The sequence below is a fragment of the Microtus oregoni genome, unplaced genomic scaffold (assembly GCF_018167655.1).
Source record: "Microtus oregoni isolate MIOR12 unplaced genomic scaffold, Mior012 000028F_ref0000031, whole genome shotgun sequence".
NCBI classification, from domain to species: Eukaryota; Metazoa; Chordata; class Mammalia; order Rodentia; family Cricetidae; genus Microtus; species Microtus oregoni.
Window position 1 is genome coordinate 24374716 of NW_024543087.1, and position 26989 is coordinate 24401704.

At 39.6% G+C, this 26989-nt stretch overlaps 1 protein-coding gene across 3 annotated transcripts in view; it reads left to right on the forward strand.

Moving 5' to 3' along the window:
- Window positions 1-26989, forward strand: part of Armc8 (armadillo repeat containing 8) — a 94084-nt gene that overhangs the window by 51293 nt on the left and 15802 nt on the right. For 2 of the 3 annotated variants that reach the window (XM_041676892.1, XM_041676894.1), the window contains 6 exons: window positions 11436-11518; window positions 11815-11896; window positions 14450-14536; window positions 16206-16298; window positions 19130-19279; window positions 20201-20296. In XM_041676892.1, the coding sequence (XP_041532826.1) occupies window positions 11436-11518; window positions 11815-11896; window positions 14450-14536; window positions 16206-16298; window positions 19130-19279; window positions 20201-20296 (591 nt within the window). The remainder of the gene's footprint in view (window positions 1-11435; window positions 11519-11814; window positions 11897-14449; window positions 14537-16205; window positions 16299-19129; window positions 19280-20200; window positions 20297-26989) is intronic. The other variant, XM_041676893.1, reaches the window with a different exon arrangement.

Below are 26989 nucleotides of genomic sequence, written 5' to 3' on the forward strand. Positions count from 1 at the left end.
TTGTGTTATCATTTCTTTGAGTCAGACAAAATGCAGTGTAAAACTGAACATGATCTCCATGTCAGAGATTTGTCTTCTTTGGAATCATGTCACTGTGTTGCCATTAAAAACAACAAAAGAATTCAACTCTTCCTATGACTTAAGAAGAACTCAATAACTACCCGTTGAGCAGGAGTTGGGTGTGGTCTTACACATATATAATCCCAGCACTTGGGAGGTTAGAAGCTGGAGAATCATGATTTCAAGGTCATTCTCGACTACATAGCAATCTTGAGGTCACTCTGGATTATATGAGATCTCGTGTTAACCCTCCCCACAACTCTGCAATAAATAATAAATAAATAGATAAATAAATAAAATGTTGAGTGAATATAGAAGCAAAACTGCAGAAATGATGCACAGGGCGATGTGTCGTTTAGTATGACTGGGTCTTCCTTTCTCCTATGCATAGCAAAGTTGGTGTTTTTATTCCTGGCTTTTTAGCTTTTGTTCTATTACTCTGGCATACTTAGTAATTTCTTAACTGCTTGTAACATCTGGTCAGAAGGGTAAAAGAAAGACGGTTCTGACTGTAAGAGTGAAAAGCGTTCCCATTGATTGTATCAGGAAGAGAGAGAATCCCAAGACAAAGTGGGAGTTAGAACTTGCTGCATTAAACTTAGAATTCAGCTTAACTATATCAAATGACCCTGATTCTTGAGAGGATTATGTTAGAATAAGGGCATGGACAAGAAATGAGAGCTCAGTAGAAGAATCCAGAATTTTCTAGCTGTAACTAAATTGATAGTAACTCCAAGTAAGCATTAGATCTGGTCTCTGTCAGGGGCAAATCCAATTTCTAATGATACCACGTAATAATGGTATCTTTAATCCCAGTACTTGGGAGGCAGAGGCAGATGGATCTCTGTGAGTTTGAGGCCAGCCTGTTCTACAAGAGCTAGTTCCAGGACAGGATCCAAAGCTACAGAGAAGCCCTGTCTTGAAAAACCAAAACCAAACAAACAAACAGAAAAAAAGAAAAGAAAAAGAAAAAGAAAGAAAGCAAGCAAGCAGAAATTCAGGTAATGGGCAGGACATCAAGAAATAGAGCAGTAAGCCTTCGGAGACAGGCATTGTCAGTGAACTGTTAAGTCTTGTAGAGCCACGAGTAATGAGCAGTTGTGTAGTCTTGAAACCATTTCCCTTCTAGTGAAGACACAAAGACCATCGCGTCATTTCATACTTGTTGATCATCAGGGGCTTTAGAAAATGAACTACTGTTACCTGTCTTTTAATCTCTTCAAGGAACTAATGGAATGTTTCACAAACTTAGAAAGTATTCGTTGATGAAAAATGGCAATGGCACAGAATAAGTTAAACCTCAAGGAAATTAATAAAGTAAGGATGTTGCTTTTGCTTTGGGTAAAGAAATATTAATGAAGTACTGATTGCAGTCACTGTTGCCTTTAGGGTTCTGACTAGGGGAGCCTTTCGGAATGCTTTCCTCTTGTGTACAAGTACTTACCTTTTAACTGGAGATAATTTTTGATGAACTAGAATGTAAGCTCCATTGGGGCAGGGTTTTTTTTTTTTTCAAATGTTGTTCATTACTGTATTCCTAGCATCTGCAACTCGCACAGCTGACAATAAACATTTGAAGAATGAATGATCGGTGAGCAAAGTAATCAAAGTGATGGATGAATGAGCTGTGTTGTAGAATTCCATTATTTTGTAATGGTTCTCAAATTATATGTCGACCTCACTCAACTAGGAGCTTTTCCAACTTCACCAGCAATCATGTATAATGAGAAGAGAAGAATTTTAAAATGGGAGAAGTAGATATCTGCTCCTTATAGGCAAGGGCTTTCATTAGATACAGCGTAGAGAAAGTAGAAATGAGTTTTGGTTTTCAGTAGGCGGGTAATCCTAATCCTCAATGTCTACTAACCTGGCGTTTGAGTCAAGAGAACATACTTTATGTCAAAGTACTCTTGACTGTTGTATCCTAATTAGAAACGCAAGAGTAGTGCTGGGGTTGTAGTTCAGAACTAGCATGCCAAGGCCCTGTGCTCCATTTTCAGCACTGCAAGATGTAGAAAATTTTCTTTCTCTGTGTGATTTACAAAATAATCATAGAATGTATAATTGTGAATTTGGAATAAATTTCCTAGGGATAAACATATGATGTAGTATGTAAAGATTAACCTGACTGAGGATTCAACCTATTTATTAAAGTGGTATCATACCTATGTGAAGTATCTTGCAGTTAATGAATGTCTGGCTTCTTTAAGGTCCGTCATACAGTGCCATCTTCAGTTATCCATTGACTAATTGAACTGCTGTTGTAGTTATATGGTTTGCCCAGCAGAGACAGGCATGTAGAGAGGAGATGAAAAGCAGTAAGTTGTTAGCTTCAAATTCAGCAGACTAATGGTTAGACAGTGTCTGATGGGGCAAGAGGAATTATTTGGAACAAATTATAGTATACCTGTTGTTTTGAGTGAGCTTGGAATCTAATTGCTTCAGGGATGTCACTTTTAATGCTTTCTAAATGCTTTTTAGTTCATGTTTCAAGACCTGAAAACTCAGTTTGTCTCTTGGGCAGGAGAATTACAGTAGCTTTAAATGGCCTGAAGCAAAGCAATTAAGGCTGGGATTCTTTTTTAAAGTGACAGTGTCAGGCTATGCTGCCTAGGCTAGCTCGTACTCCTGGTCTCTCTTGCTTCTGCCTTCTGAGTGGCTGGGACTATAGATGACACCATTGCACTAACTTGTTTTTTATTTTTAAGTTGAACCTAAAAAAAATTCTGAGAGGTATAATAGCAGAGAAAATAAGGAAAAAAAAAGAGGAAACAAAGAGAAACAAGGATCTCCTTCCTGTCCCTGTCCCTAGTAAGAAAGACTGAACAGAATGTATTTAGCATGATGTTGGTCACATAATGAGTACTCAATAAATGGCATCCTTTGTTTGATTACTTTAAATTATTACTTCATCAGAGAAATTTAAATAAATGCCATATGTGTCTTTGTATATTTGAAGAAAAGATCACCAACATTCAAAATGTAAATAAGGATTTATAATGAAGAAAGTGACTTCATGATGTAAATTGCCCAAATTGTCATAAGTTCATTTCAGAAAAAGAATTCTTATATTTCAGAAACATACTCTTTCTATAATGAATCTCTTATGACAGATTTTTAATCTTAATTTTATTTACATTTAAAAATGTTGATTTTTTTTTTAAAACGTTCTCTATGGTTATCTAAGTATCTCCCGCCTTGATTGGCTCTAACACTGTTGCTCTAAGTGATCACCACCATTCCTAGGAGACAAATTCTCAAAAGAGAAAAATATGCATTTATTTCTCTATTTTTTAGTGCTATAAGATTTTTTATAGTATATTTGTATTTAAAGTCAGTTTTCATATTTTGTGCTTTCTCCAAATTTTGTTAAGCATTCACCTTGAAAAGTTTTATCCTTTGTTATAGTTGGTCTTTTGGTTAAGAGTTTAAATGTCTATAAATTTATGTTTTCAAGGTTTACAAAATGTGATTGTTTACATGGTTATTTCAGAGGCACAGTGTTGAATTCTGTATTTGTCCCTTTCCTGGGGCAGATGTAAGGAATTACTTTTAAGCCTTACCTGTGTACTGAAACAGGCACCTTGAATGTTCTGAGGATTTTCCATGGCACCACAGACAGAACATGCTTTAGGACTTGGCTTTGCTCTAAATACAAGTTCTGAGTTTATACTTCCTTAATTGGTGACTAAATTGTAAGTTACCTTCTTGAAGCTGACCTTCCAAAGAATTCTAAGTGAGCCCTGTGACGTTCATTCATGGTAAGTATTTCTAAAGAGATGACGGGTTTTGCAACATGTCCACAGTGGTGAGTCCCTTGACCTTCAGCACACTGAATGCAGCAAACCTGTGTGTGATACTTCTCTGTATGCGGTAGAGGTACTTACAGAAGACACAAAAGACTCACCTCAGAACTCACTAAATGGAGACCTGGAGTTGTGTGTTTTTATACAGTTCATGGTGTGTAGTTGATAAATTCTTTCTAATTTAGTTAAAAGACAGGTGGTTTGTAAACCAAAAGATGGGATAAAATTTGGTCTTTTCATTTGTAAAGCAAATGGGCAACTTAGATTTTTCGGGAGTATTTGTCTGAACATGAAGTATTTGGAGTAACTAAGTACTTTGGAATAGCACAGCTTGAAAAAATTGAGTTTGCCAAAAATCAGAACTGTTGTTACACTCTTCTCCATAATGAAAATGCCAGCATGAGAGTCTACAGGACACATACTTGTTACCTGTGCAGCTCTTGCCCGTAAGGATGACTTTATGTTTTTAAGTGATTGAAGGAAGGCTCTCAGAACAAAAACACGGGAAGAGAAAATTGAGCTCAGACCTGTGCCCTTGAGGCTCTGTCCGAATGTAGCCACGCTCACTTGTCTTGAACTCCCAGGGCCTGTTGAGTAGCTGAAGCAGAAGTGCGAGCCCCTGTGGTTAAAGGACTTACTTCCTGTCTGACTTAGCACAAAGAGCTTATCACTCTGTGCTGACACTGCACAAAAGCCAACAAACAAAAAACCACTGTAAACCGATTTGGTGGAAAACTTTGCTTACAGTTTGTCTTTGGTCTATAAAAGGAAATGAAAAAAAAAAATGGGATCCACAAAACCAGGAGAGTAAGAGCATATTGTCTGCCTTCCTGAAAAGCCATTATTAAGCACCAACAGTGCGACATTGTCACTAGAGATTCCCTGCAAATCAGTTCTCTTATTTGAATGATGATGGCAATTGGGGACGTTGGACAAAAGAGAGGAAAAAAATATGGCTGTTACTTATTATATAAATTGTTTTACTGTATTCTGTGGATTACTTAGAAACATTGCTTGAGTAAGATGCTATATCTAAGAGAAAAGTAAGCGGATATCAAGCATGTTGGAGGGTCAGAAATCATACAGTTGAAATAATCCAACTCTACTGTACTTTGAAGCTGAATTCCATGTGACTAGAACAGCCATTGAGAACTCACTATGTAACGGGCACTGGTAAACGGATATGTTCTCTCTCTCCCTTAAGCCTCACACCATCCTGTGAGATAGCTGTTCCACTATCTAGAAGCAAACAGTTTGCTAAAGGTGGCAGCTAGTAAATAAATCTAGAGTCTGAGATTGTCCCAGTCTCTCTAAAGCCAACACCTCTGCTCATTTAGTAGAGCCAAAGGATGATGTAAAGGGTAAGAAGAATGTGCGATTTGTCCAAAATGGGGAGCTTGGTATAGAACTGCAGAGGGTATGCTAGCAGATGGCACGGCAGCAGGTGGAGACGCATGACAATTTTCTGTTTGGTACTAGGTAGATAATGAGATACAATGAGATACAGTTTATTCATTTGTGTGTTTGTCATTCATGATATATCGCTATGTAGCCAGGAATGAAGCAAAGATTAGTTTATACCTTGTAAGTTTAAAACAGACGAGAACAAATTGCAATAGGCATTCTTCCCGGGATTTCATGTGTGTACGGAAAGTCTTGTTCACACTGAATACCAGTTTTGCTGTGATTAATTAATACACACAGAATAAGAATGCCTGTAGAAGGACATGGTGGTACAAGCTAGTCAATGCTTGGGAGGCAGGAGGATCGTATATTGAAGGTTTCATAGCAAAGACCACAATATGATTGTAATTAGGATGAACTGTTTCTAAGGGGTTTACAAAGGTTCTCTTATGAAGAACTTTTGTTGGAAAGCTTTCCCAATTTTCTACTTCTACATGTGAAAATGAGTTTCAGAAGATTGGGCCTATAGAGTGAGAAATCTTCATGCTTGTTTCTTTTGCTTTGATTTAAGTGTTTTCCAAGGGTACCATCTAAATGTGATTATCTTGGAAGCTAATTCTAGAGAGAAGATATTCAGATACTATTTCAATTTATGGTGTTTTCCTTTTAAATAATTTGTTTATTTTTATTCTTTTGAGGTGCTGGGATCAAACCCAGCATGTACATGCTAGGCCAGCCACTCAACCACTGAATTACATCCCCAGCTAGAGGTACTATTTCAGAATTTTATTTTATGGACAGCTTCCTTATGGAATAGATTTAAGCTCAAGGTAACATGTGAGATCCTTTGATCTTTAATAGTCACTACTTTGTCAAGCTGTAATTTTCTTCACTAGAATGTAAGCTACATAAAGGCAGTACCTGGACTATACAGGTGTTAGACTTGTATTTGCTCTGTAAATTGTGTCTATTTGAACCTTAATAAGACTGTGAGGTGTATGGCTATGCATATATAGAATAAATTTCTTATATGTTGTATAATTCCTGGGACAGTGCACAGTTCACCATCCCTGGGATAGTAAACAGAAGGAGGTGGAGGAATGTTTATTGCTATTGAAATGGCGATGTATAGTGGTTCTATTTATTTGTTAAACTAAAGTGTACTTTGGTGGCTGCCTTGCTTCTGTGCTGATGTAAGCTAATGATTGAACTTAAAATTTGAATTAATGCATTGATACTTTTCATAGATGTGGGTTTTTTTTTTTAATACAACGGGACACTTCTGACATCATAATGTTTGTGCTACTTTTTGTTTTCTGGGGGTAAGGAAAAGTTGAGCGGAGAGAGATAACCCAAATTTCTCAAAGAATAGAGGTTAAAGGTGTGTGTGTGTGTGTGTGTGTGTGTGTGTGTGTGTGTGTGTATAGCACTCAGGTCAGTGTCCATTGTTGTCTATGACAACACTTAATAGACTGAAGCTGTGCAGTCCACGCCCATTAGCTCTGTCCTCTGGAGCAGGTCCTGATGTCCCTCAGCTACTGGCTGCCTGACTGGCTTCTTTCTTCTGCTGTCATTAGACTTCCCAGATGCAGTCACCTGCCTTTGTAGATCTGAGAGGCTGCGTCTTTTGATTTTCAGAGTTTGACTCTAGCTCTTTACTACTGTGGTCAGCTTTGTCTTCTTTAGAACTCTGTCACTATACTTCATAGAACTTCTGGGAACCTTTCTCACAAGCTTGTTTGGAATTAAACTGTAAAATACCTGGATTGATGTTAAGATAATGTCTACTTGGCCATCTACCCCTTTGGCCCCAAACCCACCAATTTTAAGTTGCTTGCAAAGTTCACTAATACCACTAAAACCTCAGAGATATGAAGTTTAATTTTTGTACAGTTTGCTTGACCTGTTTTAAGAAAAGTTTAAAGTTCAAACTTAAAATTTTTCTGGCACTTGAAGAATGTTTCATCCTGAGACTTACCGAGGAAGAATAATTGAATTCAAATGTTTTGCCTTGATTTGTTTGTTTAATAATACATGTATGAATGATCCTTCTAGATCTTCATAAACTCTCAGGAAAAGATGGCTTATGTCCTGATCTTACCTGGATTATGGCTCACCTGGAGATTTTTTTATTTTTGATAGACTGAAAGTTCTTGTATTTAAAGAACGTCTTTGGGTTGTTGACATTGTACAGTGAACCATCTTGGTGTTACATGGGTTCTGTACTTTCACCCTTTCTTCCTTATGCCCCAAGTCTTTTGTTCTGGTAACAGGGATTTCCCATCCTGTTCTACTAGACCCATGCCCATTCCTAGAAGAATTGCAATAATATACAAATGCAACAGCATGTAGGTGTTGACTACAGATACCAGTGTAACACTTAGTCCAGCGATCTAAATTTTCATCAGTTTTAGATGCAGGGATTTAATTCTTTAGTTACATTTACAGTTCCAGTTCCTAGAAGAAAAAGAATGACTTCCTCTGCTAGAGAGATAGCCCATTACTAGTACCCCTTCTGGTGGAATGCAGTGTCTGTAACAGAGGACAGTATCTTTTACAGAATTTCCAACAAGACCTGTGGGTCAGTCAGAATAATTTCCACTTGTCATTACTTTTACATCCTCAGAGAACCCAAGATTCCATTCTGGGTGCTATGACTTGGTCTCTTTCAAAGCTTTGGAGCATGGAACGGGGGTCATTAAGAGGTATCATAGAGAACATGGTTTATCGCTCTTGCCTTTCCAACCCCAGGTCTATAAATCAGTGTGGCACTCCATTAGACTATCATGAGTCAGTGGACCTTGGCGGTAGTCACCTCTAAGCCCTTCCCTATTGACCTAAAAATTTGTTGTCAGTATTTCTAAACCTTTTCTTGAAGCCTTGTATCACATTTTTATCTTCATTTTCATAATATTTTCACTATGACACCCCTCCTCCCGCCTGTTACCCCTGGAAACACGGCTTCAGTGCTCAGGCTGTGGAACTTTATTAGGTCATGTTCTTTTACATGAACTATCTGGATTCACTAGAGCAGCAGTGGGGATTGCCTAAGATTATATAGCAGATCACTCCATAACATTGTGTTTTACATTTTCCCAATAGGTTGACTTTCTAGTCATTTTATTACGGTCAACACCCTGCTCCGTCCCCCTGGGCTGTTTGATTCTTTTCCTTAGTAACTTTGGAAAGGAGGTCATAACCTTGACATGGGGCCAGACTAAGCTCATAGAATTCTCTTGTCCATTTCTTATGTAGAATTAGGCTCTTTTATGAGGCCAAGCACTTTCAAACATTTGGTTATTTTCCATGTATTTTTTCGGAAGTGTGTACACAAATATTATTTGTGTACATGGGTGCCATGATGTGTGCTTGGAGGTCAGAAGATAGTCTGTTGGAGTCAGTTCTTTCCAGCATGTGCCTGCCAGGAATCAAACTCAGGGTGCCAGGCTTGGTGGCAAACACCTTTACCGGCTGAATTCAGGTATTTATGACTTGTTGCTATATTGAGATAGTCTTTATTAGATGTTTATATGATTGCTGCACTATCCTGTCACTTGGTAGATTTACTTCTTCAGCTAAATTTGGCCAGTAAATATTATCCATAAGTCTTTTTCATGTCTTGCCCAAGCCTAGGTTTGCTAAGCACATGAAGTGAGTGCTGATAATGTTTTTTGGTTTTTAGAAAGTAATCCTGTATCTCATTCTCCTATCCATACACAGCCTCTGATGAAGACACTTAAAGAGGGAAAAGTAGTCTAGGGGTCATGATAGAAGGGCTTTGAGCTTCAATATATATTCAGCATAGCAAGGTAAAGAGAGGAGGGACAGAATGGAGCAGTTCCAATAAGAAATGGCTTAAGCTTGTGGTCCCCATCACTCAGGGTTCTGGGGTGGCAGGATCACTGGGCACCTGTTTTTGAGTTAGAGACTCAACTAGGGCAACATTAGACAGACTCCACCCCAAAAAGGAAAAAAGTGAACTGTTAACTGATGTCCCAGAGAAAAAGGAAGGTCCTTATAAAGTAGAAGTATAAAGTGAGTGCAGAGGAACTAGGTATGGTGGAGCTAGGAAGAATTTGAAGTGGGAGATGGGTACCACAAGGAACATGAGGATCTCTTGCAGGTGAGTACAGGGCTGGGGGAACCTGTAGTGAAAGTCTTGACAGGAGATTGTGTCAGCTGAGAAGTGGGCGGGCATCCACATTGGGAAAAATTATAGGAAAGTTAAAATAGGGTAGCTAGCCTGAGAAAGAAGGTATATGGGAGGCTAGAAGTGATAACGGGCAAAGCATGGATGCTCAAAAACTAAGAGTGTGATGAGGGTTGCTCTGGCATAAGGAACGTACATATTCTTGTACTGTATGGTACATATTCTTGGGCTGTTTAGGCACTGAAAAACACTATGAAAAATTCCTTTCCTGACCTATGGCTAAAGTGTGGTTCCTTGTTCTCTCTCTTTCTCTCTCTCTCTCTCTCTCTCTCTCTCTCTCTCTCTCTCTCTCTCGCTCCAGGTGCATATATGTGTGTGTTATGTTTCTATATGTGTGCATGTGTGTTACATGTATGTTTGTGAGGGGACAGCTAACAGAAGCTATTTCTCTCTTTCCACCCTGTGGCTTCAGGTGCTTGATCTCAAGTTGTCAACTCAGTGGCATGTACTGTTAGCCACTAAGCCTTCTCACTGGCCCAAAGTTTCCTTCCACCCCTCCTCTTAATGTGTGTGTGTTTTGCCTGTCTGTCTGTCTGTACCACCTGTGTGTAGTGCCTGTGGAAGCCAGAAGAGAGCATAGAATTTCCTTGACTGGAGTTACAGACAGTTGTGAGCTGCCATGTGGGTGTTGGGAATCAAAGCTAGGTCCTATGAAAGAGCAGTGCTTTTAACTACTGAGTTGTCCTCTGGCTCCAGGTTCTCTGCTCTTGATAGCAGAGGTCTGGTCACTGGTCACCGGTAATTGAAAATGATTTCTGCTGCATGGCTCTGAACATGCTGAGACTTCTCTCCTGCTCTGCAGTCCAGCTTCTGAATCCCATGCCACTCTAAGTTGGTGGTCTTAAAGCTTCAGCTTCAGTTGCACACTGGACTCATCTTTTAAAAAGACAGGTTCTCTCTTGGCAATAACCTGATTTAACTGGTGTGTCCCAGATATAAGTGCTATCAACAGCTCCCTCAGTGTTTTGGCCTGTGCTAGGTGTTTCAGGTGAGAGTACCAACTCCTCCCGATGATGGGTCGTTCATGTTTAGAGCTATTTAGCGGAGCAGTATTATAGGTGTTGCTAAGTACATGGACTTTGCAGTCAGGTAACTCTTGTGTTATTTAGAATCCTCAACTTCCTAGTATGTCAGTTCATAATAACACTAGCAGAAGAGATAATGGAAGAGTCAGATAACCTTAGCAGGATGACTGTCACATATATGAACTCAACAAATATCCATTGATGATGTTAATATTTTTGTGATTGTACTAACACTTAATAATAAGAAAAATCTATTTTTCTGTAGGCCCATGCAAGTTTAACGTAATTCCTCTGCACATTGTTCTTTTATCAGTACATGGCTTAATGAAGATGGATTTCAGGGTATCTTACTTTAACCCATAAGAAGCAAAGCTTAGTGATTGTTGGTGTCAAGTATCAGGGTCTGGTGGTGAAGGATTAACCCATAAGAAGCAAAGCTTAGTGATTGTTGGTGTCAAGTATTAGGGTCTGGTGGTGAAGGATAGCAAGGGTTACTTGTAAATATTTCACTTAATTTAAATTTGTTTGGTAAAGTGGAGCCGCAGAATGGCTGTGTCAGAATCTGTAGATTTCGTTCACTTGATGAGGACACTGAACTATGATTCTTTATCATTCTTACAGGGAACTGCCTCATAGTTTACTTATATCCCCTCACCCCAGACTGTTCATGCACACCTCTGTAGTACTTAGGCCATTTAGATTTTGTTTAGGAGACATAGTGTGCCTGTCATATACCCTGACTTGTCCTTAGTGAGTGCTTACCTCGTCTTTCTAGTGAGCTGTCTGCCCTTCTGCAAGGTGACTGTTGAGAGGTAAATTCTTTTGCTGAAAACATTAAATTCTTAATGGACATTAACATACTCACATTACAAGCAGTGAAGTTTGTCACCTTCATGTTGTTATTTATGCAGCATTAACCTTTTTCTCCAGATCATTGAGACTGAAAATATGATGGACCGGATTGTGACTGGCTTGTCTGAGTCTAGTGTCAAGGTGCGGTTAGCTGCTGTCAGGTATGAGCTTTACATGGTCTGAATAAAAATCCCTTGCTGTGTGTTTAGCCCGTTTCATTTCCGGTCCTTCACTAAGTGCAGGATGCAGATGTTCCTGGAACATCTGCTCAGGTGAAGCCATGCAGTGTGCGGTGTGACCTAACTGAACCTGCAATGCCTGAGAGGTGTCTTGCTGTAGCTGACTTAGTATCGATAGCCATGTTTAACTGTACATTTATACTAGTGAAAAGCCGAGCGACTGATTTGAAATGTGAGCTGTAGCTTCTTGGGAAGCTAATTTTGACCATTCTTTGTAGATGCTTGCACAGTTTATCCAGATCTGTACAGCAGCTTCGAACCAGTTTCCAGGATCATGCGGTGTGGAAACCTCTAATGAAGGTGAGAAAGCCACAGCAGTTGGCACCGAGCCTGTGGGCCAAGCTGGCCAGCAGCACCCAGGTCTAGGACTGCATCTGATTCTTGGGTAGAATATGTTGATGTTCGTCTCAAGTCAGATGTTCCGAGCAGCTACAGACTTAGAGAGTGCGTTTCATGTGTGAGAGGGAAGTCCCAGCCCAGGTTTCTTTATTAGTTTGAGCTCTCAGTACTCATTTGTGCTTCTGTGTTTATTATTACTCTTTAAATTTAAATCTGGAATTTTCTGAGTAGCCTTTAGGTTATAAAAAAGAAAATAATAGGCTGGTTATAGATATACAATAAGATTGGGACATTAATTTTGCTTTGGGGCTCTCCCATGCCAGCAGGAAAGAACTGAAGGCAAATAAATCTGAATTAAAACTGAAAGGGTGCTTGCAGTTAGCTGCCGCTAATGTGAACCCCCATATGGAGCCTCAGTCAGCTTGGTTTTGAGGTTTGTTTTTTTTTTTTTTTTTGATGTCTTAAGTGACTATGCATTTCATTTACTCAGTAGAATTTTAAAATTTATTTTGATTTAGTTGTTGTTGTTTCTTTTTGAGTACTTACTCCAGGTCCATTGGCCTTGCAATAGTGATCTCACACTTGCTTCAGTTTAGAATAGGCATGTCAGTGTGGCAGAAATAAGAGAAACATCAAGCAGGACAGTTGTTGATTAGACTTTAAGAGAAGAACAGGATTTCTTTCCATTAGTAGAACTGTTATGAAAGGTGTAGGAAATAGCAAGGGTGCCTTCATGACTGTCATAGAAGGATGGAGTGTAGGGTGGGAGCTAGGGGAGGCATGTCTGATAGCTTAGTAACTGAAGAGTAGAGGCAGGAAGATCATGAGGTGAAGCCAGTTGGACTGTGTAGTGAGACCTTGTTTTTGTGTGGGGTATTGTTTGCTTTTAAAGGTGGAATCGGACTAGTACTGAAGGCCTTGGGAATTAGCATGCGGAGGGATTCTTACGGGAAAGTTGATTTTATGGCAGAGTATATGATTTATTCTTTGAGGTCTTGAAATGAGATGATAGTCATTGTTTAAGAAACAATATGAGCTAGGCAGTGGTGGTGCACAGCTTTAATTCCAGCACTCTGGAGGCAGAGGCAGGTGGATCTCTGAGTTCAAGCCTGGCCTGGTCTACAGAGTGAGTTACAGGACAGCCAGGACTACATACTTGTCTCAGAAAACCAAAAAGAAAGAAAAAGAAAAGAGAAAGAAGGAAAAGAAACCGAATGAACCCTCGAACTATTCAGTGGAAGGCATAACAGTATTGAGTATGTGATTTGTGTTTAGGTTTCTAGAAGGATGTCGTGATCCAGCCTTATGAGGCTTATCAGGACAAAATATTCCTTCAATTTCTCCCTTGCTGAGGGCCTTCCTTCTCAGCGTGTGACCCTGCACATTCCCATCCATTGACACTGTTCTCTGCTTTTCTTTCACCTGATTTCCCCATTGGACATATGGAGCCCGTCTGAACATGACTCATTTCCTGCTGTAGTTTTGTTTCCTGAAACTCACTTAGAGCCCCCAACCTCAGAAAGGTTATTTGCCTACTCTATAACCTTAATGCCTTTCCACACTGGTAAGGTGCTGCCTCAGGGGTGGACTGGTTCAGGTCAACAGAAGTCTGTTTCAGACTCACAGTCTCTTATCGAAAACCAATGGAGCCAATTTGACATTCTTAGATTTTTGAAGGCCCTCCTCAGTTCATGTTTTCTTTTATAATTCCTAGTCTTTCTTTTCAGGGTTTTGTTTTTGTTTTCTGGTTTGTCCATTTGTTTTTAATTATAGCTTTTAAGTATAGCTAAATCATAATTTATTACCAATTCAAGACTTTTTAACTATTTTCTGTTTCCCAAACTAACTACTTTGTGTCTGGAGCCCTTGTTTGTCTCTGGGTGCTCAGCTCAAAATCTCTCTGTTATATACATCAAGGATAGAGCAAGGTGATTTCTGTCTATTTCTCCAAGGGCAAATGTTTGATGAGCAGCTTAGAAGGGTTTATACTCATGGCTATATGTGGGTTCAACTCTCAACTCAGGACTTAGTTAACACATTTCAGATATAATATTAGATACAGGTACTCATACTCACTTTGATTTTTCATAGTTGAGAAGCTGCTTATGTATCTAATAATTTTTCTTATTTGCCTTTCCATATACTTTAATCTCTTGACTAACAAAACACAAGAGAATAGTCATTTAATTTTAATAAAAAAATTTTGTGTTTTAATTTTTTCTGTTTGGGTAAAATTCATATGTATATATGTATGTATATAATTTTTTGTTCTAGGATCAAACCCATGGTCTCATACATACTAGACAAGCACTCTACCAACTAAGCCATACCCCTAGTCCTATTTTATTGCTGAAAATCTATATGCTAGACAGTAAAGGTCAGCTTCTGAAGCGCAGTATTTTCCTACACATACTCTCCAGTATGAACAATCAAATTGAAAGACTTTTACTTAGTCATCTATGACCTCACCTTCAGCATTTCAGAATTAATGACATCGTCCTTTTTATTCTATAGGTTTTACAAAATGCACCTGATGAAATCCTAGTAGTAGCATCTTCCATGTTATGTAACCTTCTTCTTGAATTTTCTCCAAGTAAAGAGGTTAGTATTGACTTTCTCTTAATCTGGCTAAAGTTTAGTCAATTGCTGTTATTTTCTTTTTTGCTTTTTATTTATTTATTTTGGCTTTTTGAAAACAGAGTTTCTCTGTGTAGCTCTGGCTGTCCTGGAACTCACTTTGTAGACCAGGGCCTCAAATACACAGAGATCTGCCCGCCTCTGCATCCTGAGTACTGGGATTAAAGGTGTGTGTCACCACCACCCAAGTTTTCTTTTTTATTAAATATAAAGTTGGTGTTGAAACTTGTGGATTGGGTTGAAGAACTGCTTCTAAATAGTTTGATTTGGGTAGAGAAGGAGACAAGTCACTGGTTTTTCAGTACTGGAATGATTTCCATTACTTTGTTCATCCTACCTATCATGCTCCACTTGCTTCATTGATGTTACAAAGCCCAAAGCCGCACAGTGGCATTCACCTGTCCTCTCGGTTGCTTGGGGAGGCTGAAGCAAGAGAATTGATTTCAAGAGCCCAAGAATTTGAGGCCATCTTGTCTATAAATAACTAAAAGATATCATAGTATATAATCATTCTATGTTGAAATTGCAAGTACAGAAATAACTATAAATCTATAAATAAGACTATTATCAAACAATATTTACTAAAGAATAAATTGAAAAACAAGTTGTCTTTGAAAATCAGGATCGTAAGTCATTTCAAAAAAATAATTCCTTGCATCAGAAAGTAATATTAAGTGGTCATTGTTTGGGGAAGAACAAATATAGGTTTTTTCCTATTTCTGTTCTTGACAGTTTTCTGCATCTACAATGAATTTCAGTGGTTTTCACTGTTCTTCTGGTCTCTCACCTCCTCCCTCTCCTACTGAAACCCTTCTTATCTTCACTCTCTTCTTCACCTACTTTTGTGTGTGACCCACTGTGTTTGATTAGGATTGCTTTCATGACCATGGATGGAAGTAACTTATTAGAGCTGGGCAGCTTGACTTCTTCCCCAGCAACATTAACTGACAGTAGACCCTCAGGAAGGGGTAGAATCTTGTAGACCCCTTCATGACCTTGATGCAGTGTTGATTGACAGCCCAGTCTAGTGCAGCTCTTATGGTGGTGTCTCCAGCTGCAGTGTGTTTGGTAATGGTTCTTTCATGACCAGAAGACTCCTTTTGATGCACATGTCCCTGTCCTTTGGTTCTTGTGTTCTTTCTGCCACTTCCTATTTATGCAATGTCTCTGAGTTTTGGAGGGTTCCCTTTCTATAATTTTTAAGTTTTTTGAGTTCATGGGGTTTTGTTTTTAATAAAGAAGAATCAATTTAATAAAGGATAGGTGAACCTTTCACAGTTCTGCTGTTATAGTCTTTCTGGTCTAGGGCATTGTAGAGCATGGTTACACATGTAAGGAAAATGGATTCAGTCTCTAGCAACAGCAACCAAAAGAGTGAGTGGATGTGTGTGTGAAGGGCATGCATGCATGCGTGCATATGAGAGAGAGGGAGAGGGGGTGGGGGAGATAGAGAGAGAGTCTTGCTCAAGGTATCTTTTGTGGTGCATTAATTCCCCACTTCGAATTGGTGAGTTGAGGAAGAGATTGTACAATGAGTGGTACAGCAGACACTGTAGTTTGCATATCTGATATGGACTCTGTTTCTCATTGTTATTTATTTATCATTCTTTCTTGCTCCTCCTTTTCCAATCAGCCAATTTTGGAATCAGGAGCTGTAGAGCTGCTTTGTGGATTAACACAGAGTGAAAACCCTGCTCTACGAGTGAATGGGATTTGGGCTTTAATGGTATGTTTCCTTTTAATGTCACAATTTATAAGAAAACTAGGGGTATTATTAAAGTTATGACTATGGCATATGTTCTGGAATTTTCTTTTTCTTTTTTTTTCTTTCTTTTTTTTTTTTTTTTTTTTGAGATAGGGTTTATCTATGTAGCTTTGGCTGTCCTGTCCTGGAACTCTGTAGAACACGCTGGCCTTGAACTCATAAAGATCTGCCTGCCTCTGCTTCCCAAATGCTGGGATTAAAGAAAGGTGTGTACCACCACTGCTCAGCTAGAATTTACTTTTTAAAAACATAGTCCAGTTGTCTAATGACCTATAGCCTGAAAGATTCTGTGTTCATCTTTCAGGTTCAGCTATCAAGGATTTATTTGGTCACCTAGCAGTCCCTCATTTGGGAAAAGCAGTCGGTGTTTTTCTGAATACACTACTCCTCACAGGAGCTGCTTACTTCCTATGTGCATATAGGGATATTGTTTTTATTCTTTACAGATAGTAAACCAAGGCATTGAATGATTGCTGTTCGAACTGACATATAAAATTTCATGTTTGTGGTGTACGTTTTGAAAGATAGATATTCTAAAGTAGCTGGATTGACCTGATGTAAGCATCACCAACGTAGTTAGCATGTTTTGTAGAATAGTTACCTTGCCAAAATAACACACAGGTGCATAAATACTTAGTAGTTGAACAATTTCTAGTAAATATAAAAATAGCTTCTAAAATTATGAGATGGGAGTCATTATTCTCATTTATTAAAGTAAGCTATTAAATTTTGAAAAGGAATAAATCTACATGGATTTTGAAAAGCATACTTAGAATATTTACATTTAATTGCTGTGTATCAGACCAAAGATGGGTGCTTTATATTTGTAATTGCTATTTTAAAAACAGTATTTTATTATGCTTATTTAGTACGGGAGTGTGCACATGTAGCCAGAGACTCTGCTTTTGTTTCCCGGCTGCCCAAACCCAAATAATGACATAAAAAATATATTAATTAGGACACTCTTTGGCCAACCGCTCAGGCATATTCCTCGCTAGCTCTTAGATCTTAAATTAATCCATTTCTATTCATCTGTGTATTACCATAAGGCTGTGGCTTACTGGTAAGGTTCTGGAGTCTTTCTCCTTCAGCAGCTACGTGGCGTCTCTCAGACCCCGCCTTCTTTCCCCATGCATTCAGTTTAGTTTTCCTGCCTAGCTATATTCTGCCCTGCCATAGGCCAAAGCAGCTTCTTTATTAACCAATGGTAATAAAACACATTCACAGCATACAGAGGGGAATCCTACATCATGCATACATGCTGTAGGTGAGAGGACAACTTGGGGTTGGGGGTCAGTTCTCTCCTTCCGCTAGTGAGTCCAGAGACTCCAGCTCAGGTCATGAGTCTGCGTCTTTACTTACTGAGCTGGTCCTGTGCTAGGTTTTAGGTTCTCTTGTGAATGACCCACCTTACCAGTGGGAAAGTGGGACTGGGATGTGTGGAGGTTGCTTTCCAAACTAATGAGCATTGGAAATAGGTTCCAGTGGTGTCCATGCCTATACTCGTCTCCTTGCTCCACAGTGTATCTGCTGAGTTATTGACTTAAACTTGGGGGTAGAAATAATAGTCTGATAAAACACCAAATCCAATTATTTCTTAGTAGATTTTCTCCTTAGTACAACTTGTAGCTCTTCTTGAAACATTCCCAAGACTTTTTTTTTTTAACCTTTCTATTATCCTTTTTCTACCTGACCTCCTTTTCAGGACTATTCTCCCAATGTCAGTTCCTAGTTTCTATTTTTCCTTACCCTTCAGTCTGAGGAGCCCTTCCAGTAGAAAAGCTCACTCAGAAACCTTTATGTCTACATGGATATGACTATCTCCAGATCTTTCACCTAAATAGCCTGTGGGACTTGAGTTGAGAGCTCCCTGACATGCACATGCTTGTTGCTAAACAACAAATTAATCATCTCATTCTGCAGTTCAGAGAAACTAGAACCTTCTTGTTCTAATCAATCTCATATCACCAGCCTCTGTAACCTCGGTTCATAAAACAGAAAGCTGTGGATTACCGTGGCCTGGGTCTCTGACGGCAGCAAGTGCACTTTTGACTCTTGCATTGCCCTGTATCATTGATAACCGTGCTCTCTGAGAGGCCTTAGTTACTTAATTGAAATGAACACCTGACTAGGGGCAGTAACTACATATAAACCACTACTTTATAAGAGATTTTTGCAATTTTTTTTTAAAACAGAATTTGGAGTAAACTGGGCTGATCTATTATATGAATTAGAAAAGAAGTAGAGCCAGGCTGTGGTGGCGCACACCTTTAATCCCAGCACTCAGGAGGCAGAGGCAGGCAGGTCTCTGTGAGTTTGAGGCCAGCTTGATCTACAGAGTGAGTTCCAGGACAGGCACCAAAGCTACATAGAGAAATCCTGCCTCAAAAAACAAAAGCAAACAAACAAACAAGAAAAGAAACAGAAACAAAGTAGCCACTGGCCTTCTGAGTTGCTAGTATGTTAGGGCATAGCTCCTACCTACTGAGAGTTTCTTGTGTAATAAGGCATGCCATCATAGCACTTAGCATAAAATACATAGAAATATTCTCACAGGTAATAAGTGAGTTTGTTTTGTTCAGATGCCCACATCAGTAAGTGTTATATCCCTCTTACAGATGTAGACTTAAGAGTGGATATTAGTTATCTCTATAGGTGAGTAAAAGGAATCAGAAAAACAGTATGACTAATACAGCTTCTGTCTGTACTTTGAAATGATCAAAGTCCTAGTAAAATAAAATTTGATACAGTGACCATAGACATGATTCTTGTAATGTCTTTAATCCTTTCAGAATATGGCATTTCAGGCTGAACAAAAAATAAAAGCAGATATTTTACGAAGCTTGAGTACTGAACAGCTCTTCCGGTTATTATCAGATTCCGATTTGAATGTGCTGATGAAGACATTGGGGCTTCTTAGAAATCTCCTCTCCACTCGACCTGTAAGTAATGCCCCAGGATTCTCCATTGCTCACATCTGTGCGCGAGTACAATGCTGTTCATTCCAGAGAAGCAAGCTCACATATGGGATGTCACTTGCACCAGTGCTCTGGAAACTGCCACCAGCACTGCCTGCATGGTGGGTCTCCCTCCCTCCCTGGTGCTAGATGTGTGCCTGCCTCGGCTTGTCACTTTATTTTATCTGCCCGAATCATTGTCTCCTGAGGTCTCTGTTTCTCTTTTGAAAAATCCTCTGAGTGTCATCATACAGACCCTACCCCCCTCACACATATTGATGTCATTGTAGAGAGAAATGGGAGCGTGAAAGATACAGTATAAGGGTGAGCCTTGCTAGTGCCTTCCCTGTGGGCGTTCTCTGATGTCCCCTGACCATCACCATCAGTGGTTTTTGACTAGATAAAGAACACAATGGACCTTTCTCGACCGTACTTGTTCTTTCAGTCATCTTTACCGCGTTTGTATCCTAAGGCCATATTAATGACTCAGATCATATTTTCCATGTCTCTGATTTCCATTCATTTTATACTTCTTGGTCCCTAGTGGTTTTTGTTCTCTTCATAATACACACTTAGAGAGAGAGGGAGGAAGGGGAATAGGAAAGGAAGAGAGATGACTTCAAAACACAATAAACCCTGGTCTTTGGAATCTGGTTCTATATGCTGTGTTGTTCTGCTTGAAGTGGTGTGCATCGTGTAACTTTGAGAAACTTTGTGTAAGGCAGGTGTAGTGATACATGGCCTGTAGTCCCAGAACTTGGGTGGTGGATCAGGAACTAAGGCTCTTGATTAGCTGCATGAGACCATGTCTCTATAAACTAAAACTAAAATGAAAGAAAAAGAGGCCTCCTGTGGTCTCTTCCTATGTTTTCTAGACGTAATCATGGATTTCCCATTGTTTTGCAGCATATAGATAAAATAATGAGTACGCATGGAAAGCAGATTATGCAAGCTGTCACCCTGATCCTGGAAGGGGAGCATAGCATTGAAGTTAAAGAGCAGGTACGTGCTGTGGAGAGCCCCTGATTGTAAGCACAAAGGGACATCTGCAGGCTTATGAAATATGTCTGTCGAAGACAAGAGGAAGGGTCCTCTGGCACCCCTTCAGCTTTTCCGGTGATCTCTTTCCCTGGAAAAGGAAACATGACCAGAGTCTATAGCTTTCTCCTTTGTGTCACATGCCATGTGCGCTGTCCCTGTCCCTATGGGAACAGCCTCATGCTTGATTTAATGCTTTCCCCACAGTGAACTGGAGATAAGCCTTCTCTGTCACTACACCCTGAACTCCAAACTCAAATTCCTCCAACTCCAGTCAGATAATTCCTTATCCTGAAGGCAGTTTTGGTTTCTTTACTCTTTGGCATCTTCTATTCTTGGTTAGCATTTTGAACCTCTATTTTCTATGGGACATACCGAGGGAAGGCGTGAAAGTTCAGCAGCTGCGTTGTCGGGGAATCACCGGGAAGTCACTTTCTGCATTTCCTAGGATTTATCATGGAAGTTGTATACGTTGCGTTTTACCACAAAAGTAAAAGTGCCCCGCCAAGATGGCGACACAGAATCTGAAGCACTGCCGGTGTTTGTTTTCCTCACAGTTGTTTGGCTCCGTGGCTCTGTTCATATTTAGAATTCATTGAGCTGTGTATGGGTGTGTCTGTGTGTATACATGAACACACACATACACACATAATATTATGTATGTGAGTGAGCAAGATAAGCAGAAAGTTGCCTCAGATCGTTATGGAGAGTTGACTTGTCCTTTGTGACCCTGACTTAGGACAGTCCTAGATATCAGAGAGCTTAGGACTTGAGAGCTGGGCCTAGATTTAACAACAACAAAAAGAGTTGACTAAGTCATTTTAAGACAGATGTCTTAAGTGATTGAAATTAAGAAATAAGCTTTAGTAAGGAGTAATTTAGCGCTGTAAAGGTATAATCTAAGCATCACTGGGATACAAGAATGAAGAAATACACTATTCAAGAAGCTGGTCCTGGAAAGTGCACTAATGTGTTCTATCTGTGAAGACAGCTCACCTTGGTAGAATTCCATCATCTGAAAAGCAGCGAGGCAGAAAGGCCAGGCAAGATTTAGATGTCAGTAAAGATCAACAACAGTGTGTTTTCACAGGACACAGATATAGGTATGGACACTCACAGGTGCCTAGTTGTTAGTGGAAGTTCAGTTCTCAAAAGCCTCTAATAAGTGATTTTTATAGGGGCGTACATTAGCTGCATCCATTTGTATGTTTTCACAGGTGCATTTATCCATGAAGCTACCTGTCTTTTTAGGGTTTCTATTGCTGTGAAGAAGCACCATGATCATGGCAACTCTTACAAAGAAAAACAGTTTATTGGGGTGGCTTACAGTTAGAGGTTCAGTCCATTATCATCATGGGGGGACATGGTGGTGTGCAGGCAGACAGTGCTGGAGAAGGAGCTGAGAGTTCTACATCTTGTTCTGCAGATAATAGGAAGTATGTTTCTGGGTATAGCTTGAGCATAGGAGATCTTAAAGCCCACTCCCACGGTGACACACTTCCTCCAACAGGGTTATACCTACCACAGCAAAGCCACACCTTCTAATAGTGCACTCCCTATGGGGGCCATTTTCTTTTAAACCACCACACTACCACTACAGTCAAGATGTCAGTATACCTGCTGTTGCCCTTTGGTTGGGAAGAAGACAAGTTTGTCAGTTCATACCACTCCTCGTCCACAGGGCACTGCAGTATGGCAAGCAAAATAAGTAAGGCACAAGATTGGAAAGGATGAAACAGAACCATGCTCCAGACATGAAGGCTCATTAAAAAACAAAAAATCTAGACCGAAGTTAAGCAAGGTGTCAGTATAGAAAAATTAGTTATTTTCATATATCAGCAGGGAATGGTTAGTAATAATGCTTAAAAACAACCCAACAGTGTAGTAGTATGGGGCGGCAGGGCTGCGTCCCCCACACCCGGCCGCCCACATGGCTAGCTTATGCTCCGAAATAACAACACACAAACTGTATTCTTTTAATCACTGCTTGGCCCATTCTCTTCTAGGCTAATTCTCACATATTAATTTAGCCCATTCCTAATCATCTGTGTGTAGCACCCCAAGGTGCGCTTACCGGGGAGATTCTAGCCTAGTCCATCCTGGGTCCGAGCTTCATCCCGGGAGCGGGGCATGGCGTCTCTCTCAGGCGTCTGCTCCTGAGAGAGCTGTCGAGTCTCTGACTTCACTTTCTCTTCCTCCCAGCGTTCTGTTCTGTTTACTCCTCCCACCTATCCTCTAACCAATAAAATGGGCCAGGGCAGTTCCTTTATTAGCCAATGACCTTCCTCCATCATTTCCCCTTTTTCGGTTTAAAAAAAAAAAGCTTTAACTTTAACATTGCAAAATTACATATAACAAAAACAGTTATCAAGTAAAAGTTACAATAATCTTTATCATAACTAAGGAAAACTATAACTGTAACTAACTATTCTTAACTCCATCAAAGACTCCAGAAAGATACAATACTACCTAAGCAAACAAGAAAAAAGCAACTTTTAAAACTCTAGAAATGACAGAGACATCTTGCTGCCTGGACAGTCACCCAAAGTTCCTCTGTACCGTTGGGGCATCCATCTTCAGCCTTCAGGCCCATGGTATCCAGCAGACATTTCCATAAAGCAGGAAAATTCAAAGTCAGTTCAGTCACTATCTGTTGTGTCCTACAGAATGTCTCGCAGACTCTTTCATGAATCAGGAACCCTGAAAGATCATCTCACCTTAGGCAAGTTCAGTAGTCCTCTCTCTGCGGGTTTTCTGTGTCCAGTTTATGCCAATAGTCCAGGCAAGAGCAGTTTCTTGCCCAAATGGCTATCAAATTCCATAACGTGCCTCTTCGATGCCCATCTTCCTCTTGAAGTAGATTGGTGCTGCCAGGAGCAGAGTGTCTCATTGTCATGAAAAGTCCTCAGTTATTAAAACATTAAATGTCCTATTCTGTAATCTTTGAAAGACATGAAGAATGTCTATCTAAAATATATCTCTATATATCTAGAAAATCTAACTAACATGACTACAAGCTTTACTATTATCGATGATTATCCATTAACCTATATTTCTTAATTATACAGTACATATTTAAATGAACTACACAATCACAATACCTTAATCAAAATCAGAAACACTTATACATATAACAAAATTGACCTTAAATCTCTATCAATAAAGCAAAATCTATACTAATGTAAATTATTCATATCTATATCATATCCCCCTTTAAATGTAAAAGGACGTTTATAAACCATATTTGGGAACATGGGCGCAGTTTTTTCTCTCCAAACTGCTTCCTGCTGAATGGGGGTGTCGTTAATTAGGTCTTTCATGGTATAACCTGTGTGCTAGTTTCATCTCAGTTGACAGTTGAGCGAAGCAATTTTTTGAAGGCGTGCACAGGAACCATTCAGGAGGACGTGGTCCATCATACCAAATCGGAATAGAAGAAATGAACAGCATCTCATCCTCTGTGAAAACAAAATAAGAAACTCCTTTCCAAAGCATCATGTCCTTAGATCCAAATTTCAAAGTCAAGGCATCAAAATATCTATGTTGGATTAGTTTAGCAGCATTTATAAATAAATATCTTTTAGCATCTGTTGCTTCTTCCTCAGCATTTAAATAATTTAAAGAGAGCATAATAGCATACCGTATCAAAATTCTCTGTCTATTTTCCATCTTTGTACAGCTTTGTTTTAACCTCTATTTTGTTTATTTTTACTTTTAACTCTTTGCTTTTTGAGACAGGTTCTCTGTATCTTTGACCTGAAGTAACTCTGTAGACCAGGCTGTCTTTGAACTCTCAGAGATGCACCTGTCTCTGCCTCCCAGGCATTCGGGATTAAAGGTGTACACTACTACACCTTGAACTCACAGAGATCTGTTTGTCTCTGCCTTCTAGGCACTGGGATTAAAGGCATGTGCTACCACACACAACAACTCTCTTCCCTTTTTTTTTTGTTTTTTACTTTAAGAATTTTGACTTTTAGTCTGCATATATTTTTAACACGCTGTAAATCATTTAGAAATTTTCTGTCTTTGAATCTCTCTTTACTGTATATCTCTTTTTTTCTGACCACATGTGTCTTTAATTTACCAAGCAATATCAGTAGGACTAAAGGCGTGGCTTTGCCAGCTAGATCCAGTCCATTCCTTAGCTTTCCAGCCTCATGGCGGAGGTACTGGCTGTAGCCAGCAAGCGAGCTTCAGCAGCCTGTGCTTGCAAACCGCACAAACCGCCTGCGTAAAAGAGTCAGAGTTTGTCCTGGCAGGACAGCCCAGAAAGCCGGCATTTTTAAATGGCGCAGCTTTTTTCCTGCTATGGCTGAAAACCGAAAAGCATGCAATCAGCTTTAACCGTTTAAGTGTTTCGTGGCAGGACCTCTTAATGAGCTGCAGGCTTTTGCAGCTAAAGCTGAGTCAGGAAGCCTCTCTTAGATGAGGCGCTTGCTTGCCTCTGGCAAGCAGAGCAGACCCGAGAACACAGCGAGTCTAGTTGCCATCAAACAAATCGTAGCACTTTACTCCAAATGCTCTATTCAAAAGCTCTGTCTCCCGCAGGAGCCAGACAGAGATTGCAATGGTGGCACAGCCCCAGGAAGTTGCGCTTTAAAATGACACAGTGGTTTTTCTGCTACTGTTGCCGAATCAGGAAATCTCTCTACAGCACGACACCAACAAACAGCAAAAATCTGTGTTAAACTCTCTCTCCCTTATTTATTAAGCCTTCTCAGGTTTTTTAAGTGGGTTTCGGCTGTCCACACGTCTGGGCGCCAACCTGTAGTAGTATGGGGCGGCAGGGCTGCGTCCCCCACACCCGGCCGCCCACATGGCTAGCTTATGCTCCGAAATAACAACACACAAACTGTATTCTTTTAATCACTGCTTGGCCCATTCTCTTCTAGGCTAATTCTCACATATTAATTTAGCCCATTCCTAATCATCTGTGTGTAGCACCCCAAGGTGCGCTTACCGGGGAGATTCTAGCCTAGTCCATCCTGGGTCCGAGCTTCATCCCGGGAGCGGGGCATGGCGTCTCTCTCAGGCGTCTGCTCCTGAGAGAGCTGTCGAGTCTCTGACCTCACTTCCTCTTCCTCCCAGCGTTCTGTTCTGTTTACTCCTCCCACCTATCCTCTAACCAATAAAATGGGCCAGGGCAGTTCCTTTATTAGCCAATGACCTTCCTCCATCACAACAGCATTAGAAGGAGCTTGAAAAAATAAAGTACTTAGATTTTGATCTCATTAGGGTCTGTGTACTAAAAGTTATAAGGCTGTTAGCAGTAGAACTATGACTAGGAGTCAGGCCAACAGAATGTTAGCAATGTCGACTCTCCCTGAGTTGGTAACAGTAGAGCTAAATGAGTAGGAGTTAGGTCAAAAGAGTGTTAGCAATGTTGGCTCTCCCTGAGTTGGTTTGTAGACAACATCATGCCAGTCGTGGTCCCAGAATAAATAAATCTTAATATGCTTATGAATTACAAAAGTCTTTCAGTTGGAAAGTTTAGAAATAGATCATGGTGATAACTGATTGAGGTGATTCAGTAGGAAAAGGGTGTCATTTTTTTAAGCCAAAAAATTAAGTTTGAACCTTATCTTACACCTTTGATAAAAATGTTTTCATAAGTCTTTTATAAAGAGTAAAATTATAAAACTTTTAAAATACAATAGAAAAAATAGAAAATTTTAAGATGTGACTATTAAAGTAGCAATTTTGAATGACATTTTTTAAAATTTGTATTTCTAGTAAGATAAAAATACTCATTGCTATTATATGGGCAATTTTTGAACATTGATTTTTTTTCATTGTTTACTCTTAAAACATTTTTGTAAGCTACTCTGAATTTTCTATCTGTAAGTAAAAACAGCTTAACATATATTGTTTTTGTTTTGTTGTTTACCTTGAGTGCCCAGTATAATGGATGTATAGGAACTAGTAAGAGTGGACATATTTGCCTTGTTCCCAGTATTAGAAGAAAACATTCTCTTTCACTATAGACTATGAGAAGTGTAGGTTTCTGACAGATCCTCTTTATTAAGAAATATTTTATATAGTTCATTGAATACTTTTCAATGAATAGATACTGGGTTTTTTTTTCCAGTCAGTTTTTCTGCACCTATTGTAAAAACAAAAAAACTTTTGTTTGCTTTTTCAAGACAAGGTTTCTCTGTAGTTCTGGCTGTTCTGAACTCAATCTGTAGACCAGGCTGGCCTTGAACTCAGAGATCTGCCTTCCAAGTGCTGAGATTAAAGGTGTGCACCACCACCAGTGGGAGAAACGTTTTTTAAGTCTGATGAATGTGATGGGTCTGTTTCTTGGTTTCAAAGATTCAAAACACTTGGTCATTTTGTATTTTTCTTTACGTGTGGTGATGGGCTCCCCTGACTGAATTGTGGGAAGGCATACTCCACATCTGTGTAAGTGCGGGACCTCAAGAATCCTCTCTTGTAATGTTTCATCTTGTTTGGTTATAGGAGAGTGCTGGCTTTGGGGATGAGGTGAAGAAGAATTTTTGGAGAACTGATGCTGTTTCTTTCTTGTGTCTTAGTGGAACATTTGCCCTTTGGCCCCTGTGTTTTTCCCATTCTCTTACAAGGCTGTTTCTTCTTACGGTGTTATAAACCTTTCAAGGAATTTTTCACTTCATCTAAGATTTCAGATTATTG